Below are 12,625 nucleotides of genomic sequence, written 5' to 3'. Positions count from 1 at the left end.
GCAAATATATATACTTCTTTTTACAGGATGATAATAATAATGATAATAAACTTCTGTTATACATGATGACAGTGAGGTTAAATAAACAAAGGTATTAAAAAAATAACAAATTTTAAAACAAGGAAAGTTTATTCATCGTTTGATTGTTATTGGTTTAAGTATTCATCAAGGGACTAATTGCTTTAAAAGATAGATAGGGAAATTATCATTGGGAGAGGATGGCTCAGCATGATAAAATGAAATTTTGAAACAGAGACGTGGAAATGACAAGAAAGCAAGACGGTACCTTAAAAGGATCTATCTACCCGAAACCCATGTGGAATGGCCAACTATGAAATTTCCACAGCTGGGTTCCCATCAGCGGAAAAAAAACCTAATAATAACACTCGCTACAAGAATACGAAGAATCTGTAGCCCCGAGATCGTAGACGAAGAATTGGGCTTTTTAAAGGAGATACTTATCAAAAGCCGGTATCCTTCGATATTCATTGATAAGAATATGAAACCAAAAACACAAATAATCACAGTAGAAAAGAAAACTTTATACATGAACATTGACTTCAAAGGTGACAGAGCCACATATATCTTAAAGAGGAGAATTTCTGATCCCTTAAAAAGAACATTCTTCGCAGCAACTTTTCAAATATTATTCTCCAGCCTTTCAATGTTCGCCAAAAGTTTGAAAGATAAATTATCGCATCTGACCAACTCAATGTGTATTTACCAATTTACCTGCTCTTGTGAAACTAGGTATATAGGTCGTTCGATGCGTACTTTATCCAGAAGAATTCAAGAACATTATGTGGCGTGGCTAAAAAGAGGAGGCAACGGCTCAATAAGAAGTCCTATAATCGAACACCTTGTGAACACTGGTCATTCAATCAAGGCAGACTCTGCGTTCAAAGTCATCTTCAAGGTAAGTAGAAGTCTTCCTAAGACAATTAGACGGCATCTTCTCTGCATTACCGAAGCAATAGCCATACATCTGGAAAAACCAGAATTGTGTGTGCAAAAGAGACTGGTACAACCTCTTCTTCTACCATGGTCTTAATGTATCAAAACAATTTTTATTTCTCTTTTTCATACTCTTGTTTCTTTACAGCCATCTGCTTTACCTCCCATCTTCCCTTTAAATCTTCTACCCCCAACTGGTTTGTTTTTATTTCCACGATCATTCCGATTACATTTCATCTCTGTTTCAACATTTTATTTTATCATGCTGAGCCATCCTCTCCCAATGATAATTTCCCTATCTATCTTTTAAAGCAATTAGTCCCTTGATGAATACTTAAACCAATAACAATCAAACGATGAATAAACTTTCCTTGTTTTAAAATTTGTTATTTTTTTAATACCTTTGTTTATTTAACCTCACTGTCATCATGTATAACAGAAGTTTATTATCAGTATTACTATCATCCTGTAAAAAGAAGTATATATATTTGCGATTGTACAGCTTTGACAATGAATTCGCCGAAAAGAGAACTCTTCGCTGAACTAATCTTTCTTATTTAATGTCATAATGGGTGTATTCCGTTTGTTAAGAAATATACAAGTCTCTGAAAAATGTGATAGATTTGAGGTTAGATGTATGTTAGCGTTTAGCTATAGTACACATTATTTCTGATGAATGATTACTAGAAAAAAAGCAAGCACATTTTATGTCTGAACCAGTATTGATTGGTCACATAAACAAATTACAAGTGGTATAAATCGTCATATTTGTGAAGTACTAATTTTTTTCCATCTGAACCTTCCCCCCCTCTCTGTCTCTGTTCGACCTCCTTCTTCCTGCTTCATCTGTATTGAGCATTGTAGATGACGATAAATCCACAATGTGTAAATGATTTCTTTATGGTTCTAGTTAACTTTTCTCTTTAAAATATACAATGATTCGTAAAGAATTCTTATTTATTGTAAAGATTAGTATTATTTATCTGGATTCCTTATGAATTCTGCTTTATATAGGGAAAGATGAAATCATGAAGCTTAAGGAAAGTTAAATAAGACATAATAGAACCTAAAAATTTATTTGTGTATTAATTTAGTAACTATTGTCAACTAGGGAATACGTTCTGTCTTACTTTTTGCATGGTATTGAACTGTAAAAGTTGGTGATTAGAAATTTAGCGATAAAATTGCTTAGTTGTATACCTAAGTGTTACTGACTTAAGACAACTAGATAACAAGAGAAAATAATTGGATTTTCATGATGATGTCTCATTAGACCATTTCATTATCATTATTCCCTATTTGTGAACAAAGATACAGAACACCATTCTACAGTTTATTCAACTATTGTGTATATTAAATAAAGCTTTATTCTTAGGGTTTTATTCAGTAATCGAATTTGATGTTACTCATAACATTTACTTTAGTTACTAGAAATGTTAACCATAAACTTATCTATATATATGGCGAGACTCTAATATATGGACGAGCCAATCAGAGGCGTTTTAGAGATTTCAAGGTCACGGCGCCAACTTCGGTGCTTAATGCTAACGTAGGATCGGTTCACAGGGAATTTTGTACAAAACGTGATAATTGAGCGGCTATAACAAATAAAACGGCGGGACTATAATTTGTGGACGAATCAATCAGGTATAAGATAATAGATCTCGGATTTTAACATGAAAGCTGTTATATCCGGTGAAGATTAAACTACAGGTAACTTCCGAGGACTATTCATGGACTAATATTCTATAAACATTCTTATTGTATAACTACTCAACAATTACACTATGTATATTTATATTCCTTTTATGATAAGCTTTATTTTGACCTATAATTTATTATTGTACGATTTACGGTTCTTAAGTTATGTTCAGTTTATTAACTACTGCCTCCCACATTCACAGCCACTTTTTGAGCTTATTTGTGTACAAATATTATTTCCTATTTTATGGTACGTTGCGGTCTGTGTGATTGATATATAAACCAAGTATGCCTGAAATAAACGATCTGCTCTGATTCTGGTCTGATCTGCTCTGATTCGGAAGCTGGTATTGTGTTCTGTACTCAAGTGGAAGGGCTCGTAAGACATAGGACCAATAAGGACGCTAAACTGCCCACACCGGTTGAACGTCATTGGTTGGCCTAGTGTGAAGATTCGTATAAGTCGTATTCGGATTGGTAGATAGATCGTGTGATCGAAAAGTCAGACATCCAAGGTCATAACAAAAGCCTTTCATCCATTTGGCTAAATAGATTTTCGGCATTATAGCTGATATCAGTTCGTAATGGAAACCCCATATATAATTCCTAACTAAAGCAAATTATGACAACTATTGCGAACTGGATAATAAAAGCACCAGTAACACTAGCTGCAGCCAGGTACTACAATATCTACGGATGTTTGGAGAGCGTACAGAGTCCTACATAGGTTTGGTTATATGTATCATGTCGTTATCCACAAGTAGCATTTTGTGCACTCAACAATCGGAGTGCACATAAACAATATTGAAGCTATGTGGTCGAGGCTGAAAGAGTTTTTGAGACTTTATCATGGCTCCAGAGGCCGACTATTCTGTAGCCGTATGGATGTTTTCCTCTACTGCATGCATTACGATTTTAGGACCTCTGAACCTCTTTCTAACCCCTACAAGTTTTTGAACCAGGTATAAGTAGTGTATCCGCTTTCTTTCCTTTATTTTGTATCACATATTTTTACTCTATACTGACTGTTTGCTGATTGGCTAATATTTCTCAAGGTAGCTTAAGGTTCGTTATTTTTAAAATCAAAACTATTATTGATCTAAACATTCAGTCAGTCAGTCAATAACAACGTAGAACTTCGTACGTACGTACATCAGTTCGAGTTGCCACACCACCTTAGCACAGAGATGCAGTGGTCGATTCAAATCCCGTAGTGGTAGAGGTAGCAAGAGTATAAGCAGTAATCGGGAAAATTAGGGTTTGGAGATGTTATTTAAGGAGTATAATTCAGTGAAATAAATTTGGAAAGAGGAAAAAAGGGACATGAAGAATTCAGAAGATAAGAATTTGGTAGAACACAAAGATTAGATGCACCTGCGCCATTGCAAACGATTTTGAACCATGTCATTCAGGGTCTCTAACCATCGGTTGCTATCATCTCGTGGTCCCCAACCAGGTAGTCTACACCTACCAACATGACTCAGTTCACTTGTCAGTGACTTCATGGACTTGTGCCATGTTTTGGTTTGGCCGCCCCTAGCTTTCTTCCAACCTACTCCTATACCAATGAACATCGTACGTCGAGGCAGTCGGTCGTTGGGCATACATAACACGTGTCCCAGCCATCTCAACTGATGAAGTTTCACTACTTCATCAATTGATTTGCCATCCTTACCTAGTACCCGTTTCCTAACAACTGTGTTACTTACTCGGTGGTCCCAGGATTGACGAGCAATGTTTCGAAGACACCTATGATCGAATACTAGTAACCTACGAAGATCCTCTACTCTTACCGGCCATGTTTCACTGCCATAAAGTAGGACGGAACGAACTGCTGCGCAGTAAACGCATCCTTTGGTTGATAGACGGATATCTCGCCTACGCCATAAATGACGCAAGTTGGCAAAAGCTAGTCGAGCCTTCTGTATCCGTGCTGAGATTTCGTCACACACTAAACCACAAGGGCTGATGAGACTTCCAAGATAAGTGAAGCGATCGACACACTCAACTACTTCACTCCCTATCACTAGTCCGGGTGTCGATGTAACCCAATCCTGAAGCAACATTTTTCATTCCGAGGGAGAGAATCGCATCTCGAACATGCTTGCATTGTTGCTTAGAGTGGTCAGAAGACTGCATTTTGTCAGTGTCTTCACCAAATAAAACTATGTCATCAGCATATTCTAAGTCAACAAGTGAACCTCCCGGTAGAAGTTCAACCCCTGGAAATTTAGATGAGGAGAGTGTTATCTCTAGAAGTACGTCGACCACAAAGTTGAACAAGAATGGGGAGAGTGGACAGCCCTGACGAACACCACTTGAGGTAATCAATTCTGATGACAGTTCGCCATAAGCTCTCACTCTACCAGTTGTGTTCGAGTAGAGAGCCTTAATAAGGTTAATGTACTTTGGTACTCCTTTCAGTGACAAACACTGCCATAGAACCTCACGATCAACAGAGTCGAATGCCGCCTTAAGGTCGAGAAATACTACAATTGTGGGGCGCCTGAATGTGTGTCTGTGTTCTAGAACCTGACGTAGTGTGAATATCTGATCTATACAACCACGTCCAGGTCGAAAACCGGCCTGGTTTTCTCTAATCTGCTCTTCACGAGCTTTGATTAGGCGTCGAAGTACTATTGAGGCTAATATTTTAGATATTATATTTGTCAAACTGATTCCTCTGTGATTGTCACAAGAGGACTTTTGTCCTTTCTTATAGACTGGCACAACCAGTGATTGAGACCAGTCAGATGGGATTACGTCCAGTTCCCAAATTCTACCTAAGACCTCAGTTAATCTCACTGCTAATACTGGACCACCATCCTTAAAAATCTCAGGAGTAAACCTGTCAGGGCCTGCTGCTCTCCCTCGTTTCAGATTTCCTATGGCTTTTTCAACTTCGTAAAGGGACGGAGGACTTACATTAACTTGCCATTCAGGTTGACTAGAGATCGTGGGAAACCGAAGTGTGGCTGAAGGCCAGTTGAACTGATCCCTAAAGTGTTCTGCCCATCGATCCAATCTCCTGGTTTGAGAACATTATATCCACTGAAGACGTTTGTGTCTTTCTGAAGTCAATTGTTTAGTAGATAATACTTTGAATATTCAAGGTGAAAGGTTCTAAGTTTCAATATGAATATTAACATAGTAGAATGCGTATAAACGTAATCGATAAGTTCTAAATAAAACGAAATGTATGTTTTAAATTCCGCTTACTTACTTCCTTCCGCCTGTTACTCCTCGTAGAGGAGCATAGGACGCCAACCAGCACTCTCCATCCAACTCCGTCCTGGACAATCATTTAAAACTCTTTACACTTGTTATTCAGATTTTTCGTATCTGATTTATTTCACAACCTAATGTGTTCTTTGACCTTCCTCTCTACCACTTCCCTTCACGGTTTCCAGTTAACACTTGTCTCGTGATGCAGTTTGATGATTTGCGTAATATATGTCCTATCCATTTACAACATCTTTTCCTAATCTCCTCTTCAACTGGAATCTGGTATGTTCTCTCCCACAGAAGGCTGTTGTTGATGGCATCCAACCAATGAATGTTGAGTATCTTACGTATACAACTATTTATAAATATTTGTACCTTGTTGATGATGGTTGTAGTAGTTCTCCAAGTTTCCGCTACTAATCATAATTCATCTATTCTAAATATAAACAATAAAAAAGAAGAGGAAATATTACAACATGACAACCGTAAACATTTCAATTGTTTATATGATAATACATAAATATAGAAAATCTAACTTATATACTTGAAACAGAATCTTTCACACGTAACACAACTAATATGCTTTTAGATGTTATAATTTGTTTATACTAAACTACACAGCATCTATGAAAAGTTAATTGAAGTACAGTTTCTTCTTAATCCAATAAAAAAAATAAAAAGACAAGCTTATAATACATTTCATTTATATATGTATATATAAATTATATTATCAATAATGGTGAGACTATAATTTATGAACGATCTTTGAGTGACTCAAAAGTAACCTTAAGAGTGTCTATCTACTTTATACAACTAAATAAGGATTATAAAACAGTTTAAAGGATAAAGATTATGATTTACAGTTGATGATTAAGGTTAGGAATTAGATTTAAGGTTTTCATCATGAACTAACATCAGCTATAATGTCAAGACTCTATTTAACCAAATGGATAAATGAATTGATTTCGCGCCAAAATCTAAGACCTGTTCTCGTAAATCTGATTGGTTCGTCTATAAATTATGGTCTCGTCTCAATAATAATAGTAATAATAATAATGGTAGCAATAGTAATAGTAATACTAATAATATTTTTATTTTATTCTTTCCAAAAAATACCTTTTTTAATTAAAACAAGAAGACAAGAAAGTAATTAGAAAACACACACACACACAGCAACAGAGTGAGAGAGAGAGAGAGAGGGGGAAACAAAGGAGAAACTCAATGAATAACTTATACCATTTAATTAATATTATTGTTATTAAAATAATGATTGATTGTCTAACAATTACTTATTATAATAGATTGAAATTTTCTTTAGAAATATTCAACAATTATTGATAGGAAATATTTATGGAATAATTTTTAGATGAAATATATTTATTCATTTTATGAAAGAATAATCATATAATCTGGGGTACCCTAAAATGCCACGGTACAGTTAAGGATGTGAAAAGTTTGATCTATCTCTCTCGTCTCGAAATGCTCTCATATAGCAATGTGTATACAATCACTGCTAAGGAAGTTCTACTTATTGCTTTCTCGTGATAGGGGTATTGTTTACGAAATTGAGAGGATAAAAAGCGAATATCCGGTGCGTTAATCGGGTTGGTAGGTATGGAAAGTCTATTTAAGGGAGTTGGAAAACCCTGATCCCAAATTATTGGTTCATATAAGCTCCAGAATCCTGAGAGAACAAATGGCATATAAACCAATTATTAGTCATCAGCTGTTATGGGACTGCAACTCCTGACGTTACTCCACTTCCTTGTAGATCAAACCTTTAGATCGTAGGCTACGGGTGTGGCTTTCTAAAGAAACCACCTCCTTCGGTCTGGGCACCCGGGCAGTACCATAGCCCATACACAAAACGAATGATTTATCTGGTGCATATAAATAAATATTTTCTGGTAAGTGATTGGAGGTAATCGACAGAAAAAAATGAAGCTAGGTTTCTTACTATTTGACACTCATTGCGTGGATGTTCTTGTAGTCTTTATGAGCTTGATTTTTCCTAGTATAGTCAGTGTGACGGTTAGAGACGTTACGTCTTAGGTATTTAGGCTTTCTGTAGGTGAGATTTTCACGTTAATTATTGGTTGTCAACAGTAGAGAATAAACTTTCATACTACTTAAAACTTGTTACCTATAACTGTTGACATGGATTTTAAAACTTAAATACAATACTCATAATTGAAAGAAACTTTTTATTAGGCTGCTCATTTTACAAATCAGCATAATTTATTACTCTCTAATTATCAGTTTAGGGGTTGTGGAGATTGTTAAGTTTTTGATTGGGATCATGAACCGATTGATGTTAGACCACCGTTGAAAACCTGGAGGCATTGGACGGCTGTTTCGTCCTATTGTGAGACTCCTCAGCAGTGCGCATCCACGATCCCGCTCGCGAGACTCGAACCCAGGGCCTTCAGTCTTATGCACGAACGCTTAACATACTGGACCACTGAGCCAGTCGGCATCCAACGGTGTTAATGTCTAACCTCAACCAATCCACGAAATTGCGCGACCATCTTCCATTGTACTGAAGTAGTTACCTGTCTCTACCGGACACGGATTAGCTCCACTCTCTAATTAGTTTGTTGTATTGGAATTCTTACAATTAATGAATTATTTCATACAATTGAATTTAGTTCTTTTGTATAGTTCATTCTTAATCTTACAAAGAAGAATTTAGGGTTTATGAAGTAAATAATTCTAATTCAATGTTGATATCAATCCACTAACTCCTGTGGTGTTCATAGCCAAAAGTTACCTTTATATTTAAATCTTTTGCCCGTTATTATAAAACTATTATTTATGGTAAATTTCCATTCTTTTATTGTTCATTTTAACCAAGGATATAAACCTTTGGATTTCTATGGAGCTTAACAATTATTTTTTTTCAACTCGGTAACTAGCTCATTGGTCATAATTTTTTTTCAGCCCATATATAAAGTGAAATGACAGACAATATTCTAACCTCTCACTTTTATTGTTAACTGTACTAAACAAACCAGGTACTAGTGAGAATTTGCTTACTTCGAGAGTCTTCATTCGTTTGAGAAATTGTCAAAGATCTATCTGTAGATGCATCTTAATACATTGAAGCTCTTCTAATATTTATAGTTCTTTGATTTTGTATATTAGTTGAGCTAAACACAATTCAAGCCAGATTCAATACAAACTTTAATGAAGCAAACTGAAGCATCGTTGAATATGTCGGACAATATTCAAACCAGCTCAAATGATGTTCGGTAATTTAGAATAAACTGTTATTAATCCAATATATATCCTAAACAAGAGTGCTTCAAATATTACAAATGTGATATGTAATATGTTCTTTGATCTTCCTCTTCTCCTTTGACTTTAAAGATTCCAATTGAGAGCTTACCTTGTGATGCAGTTTAGTGCTTTCCTCAATATCTATCCTATCCACTTCCAGCAATTCTTCATTAATTCATCAAAATTCAGTATACTCTTCTCTCCCCCTCCCCTTCTATTAATTACAATTTTAACACTTTAATTTAACATATCATTTTGGTAAAATATTTTTTTATCAGAACGGGTTTTGTGGAGATTTTAAAAATTTCAGTGATTGAAATCATGAGTCAGTTGAAGTTAGACCACCATGGAAAGCCAGGTCTGTTGTGAGATATCAACTCACTGAAGACAATGGTGTACGATGGCGCAACTTCATGGATTGGTTGAAGTTAGACATTAACAGCATTGGATGCCGGCTTAATGGTCTAGTTGGTTAAGCGCATGGCGTGAGACTGATAGGTCCTGGGTTCGAACCTCGCGTGGTGCGGGATCGTGGATGTGCACTGCTGAGGAGTCCCATACTAGGACGAGACGGCTGTCCAGTGCTTCCAGGTTCTCCATAGTGGTTTAGCTTCAATTGACTCATGATTTTAATCAGTGGAAATATTTTTTAATCTATTTTATTTCATTCTAGATATATATTAATTATAGTTAGAAGTAAACCATCTAAGATAATAATTGTACTGGTATTTGGACACAAAATATGAGATTACAATTGTATTATGTAAATGTAATTCAACTAGACTAATCATTGTTATCATTCAATCATCGAGTACTATTTTTTTTACTTACGAGTGCATAATAATTTATCTCATATTAAAAATTACATGACATGAAGTTGTGAAAATATATCATCATCGTTATCATCATCAATGTCGTCGTTGTTGTTGTTGTTGTTGTCACATGAATGTATGAAACTTTAAACAAAGAAAATGTCTAGACATAAATCATATTTCAATTTTATCACAAGACTATTTGTGTAGTTTGTTAGATTATTGTATTTGATATATCATTATTATTATTACTATTATGTTTCAAAGTAGCACAATTTAGGCAACAGTACTATGTTATGTGTAATAATCGCTATTACTGACCGATGTTACAGTAATGAACGTGAATGCAAATGAAGGCAATCAAACGTGTCTAAACACATTACAAAATCTCTTGGTAAAATTTGAGAACTGTACAGTAAATACCAGGACAGCTGAAAGATGCATTCAAGGTGAGGATCAGAGTGAGACAAATCGGATTACTCTCCTACTTCCACTTTCTTCTGGTGGTCGACTGGATTATCAAGAACTCGACATCTGAGGGAAAACATGGAATACAATGGACAGCTCAGAACCAATTAGGCGATTTGAACTTCGCAGATGACCTAGCCCTCCTATCACGTACACACGAACAAATGCAGATAAAGACAGCCAGTGCAGCAGCAGTCTCTGCATCAGTAGGCCTCAACATACACGAGAAGAAAACGAAGGTTCTCAAATACAATACAATCACACTTGACGGCGAAACTATGGAAGATGTGAAATCCTTCACGTACCTGGGAAGCATCGTCGATGAACAAGAAGAATCAGATGCTTATGTAAAGGCGAGGTTTGGCACAGCAATGGCCGTATTCCTACAATTGAAGAAAATATGGAACTCAAAACAACTGTCAACCAATATCAAAGTGAGAATCTTCAATACAAATGTCAAGGCAGTTCTACTGTGTGGAGCTGAAACTTGGAGAACCACTACAACCATCATCAACAAGGTACAAATATTTATAAATAGTTGTATACGTAAGATACTCAACATTCATTGGTTGGATACCATCAACAACAGCCTTCTGTGGGAGAGAACAAACCAGATTCCAGTTGAAGAGCAGATTAGGGAAAGATGATGTGAATGGATAGGACATATATTACGCAAATCATCAAACTGCATCACGAGACAACGTTAACTTGGAATTGTGAAGGGAAGTGGAAGAGAGGAAGGTCAAAGAACACATTAGGTTGTGAAATAGAATCAGATATGAAAAATCTGAATAACAAGTGTAAAGAGTTTTAAATGATTGTCCAGGACGGAGTTGGATGGAGAGTGCTGGTTGGCAGCTTAATGCGAATTCGTTGAAGGTCCTGGATGGATGGTGGCTAGTAGTGGAAACCTGGACGCGCGTTTCTTTCTATTTGAAACTCGTCAGCTGGATGTACCTGCATCTCAGAGATGATGTTCACTCTGGAACTCAAACCCAGTACCGTTCGCTTCAAACGCCATTGAGTTATCCATTTAGCTACTCATATAAGAAGAAATAATTTGCAGAATAAATCCACTTGGTGTTGTTTTACTTGTATCATCCCATTATTATTTAGGACTGCAATTGATCAATCTCATGTTAGCATATGTGAATCCTGTACGGATTGCCTTGAAGTAGCCTTAAGTTACAAGCTTTTTAAACAAAGATGGATAGTGGACAGAGTGAATATCAACTTTGGGATGCCGATACATTCAACTGACGAGTCTCAAATAGTACGAAACGCGCATCCTAGATTCCACTGCCAGCAACTATCCATCTTTTCATTTACAGAACATTTCCTAGTTTTTCCTGAAGTTTTCCATTTTTTTCCCCCAGATAATGTAACTTTATTTAACAGAGTTCACTTTTCAGTGTTATAATATTTTCCTATTAAAAAAAAACATGGGGGGGGATTTCGAATAGTAAAAACTTATTCATCTATGAAATATCACGTTAATCCATTCGATTATTTTCTCAATGGAAAGCATCATAAACAGTCATCGAACAGTCAAATGATTACAAGTGAGGCAACAAAAAAAAACAGTCAATAAATAGTAATACTTTCATTATATAAATTGTCTGAACAATTCTGTCTACTTATTTGCCTTTCTCAACATGTTGAGTAGGTCTAGATACAGAATACCAATTGTTAAGTATAACACATAGATTTATGATTCTCTTCTCTTTTTTTTATTATTCTATTTAGGATATTATTATCCTTATAATCAGTTTACATCAGAAGCTTCTATTTTTTTTTAAAATATTTTTCAATTGAGTTGCATATATTTGTATATGCATACATGTATTCACCTTTCCAATATATGTAATACATATAATCCTATACAATAATATACAATCTTATGTAAACAAAAAACGTGTATTTGTATATCTGATTTCCATCTAGCATACTTGGTCCACTCACCTCCTCCTCCTCTTCCTCATCATCATCATCATCCTCCCCTCCCTCTATATTCCATTAAAAAAAGATAACATAGAAACTATTTAGTCTGAATACACTAACAAAATAGAACAAATAATAAAGAGTAAATGTGAAAATTTGTTGAATTTCTTTATTATTATTGTTATTTCTGACATTCTGTGTAATAATTAAAAAGTATTTCATCTTATCATTAATCTTTGTTTTTA

General features: G+C 35.4%; 1 protein-coding gene across 1 annotated transcript; it reads left to right on the top strand.

Moving 5' to 3' along the window:
- Nucleotides 1-1,826, top strand: FUT8_1 (Alpha-(1,6)-fucosyltransferase). Its single transcript, XM_051208230.1, has one exon. It carries the CDS (start codon nucleotides 332-334, stop codon nucleotides 1,049-1,051), a length of 720 nt encoding a protein of 239 aa, XP_051066890.1. The 5' UTR covers nucleotides 1-331; the 3' UTR covers nucleotides 1,052-1,826.
- Nucleotides 1,827-12,625: the final 10,799 nt, after the last annotated feature.

Source organism: Schistosoma haematobium, chromosome 4, assembly GCF_000699445.3.
Source record: "Schistosoma haematobium chromosome 4, whole genome shotgun sequence".
NCBI classification, from domain to species: domain Eukaryota; kingdom Metazoa; phylum Platyhelminthes; class Trematoda; order Strigeidida; family Schistosomatidae; genus Schistosoma; species Schistosoma haematobium.
The sequence above is the reverse complement of the archived record's forward strand: the minus strand, read 5'-3'. Positions and strand labels throughout refer to the sequence as shown.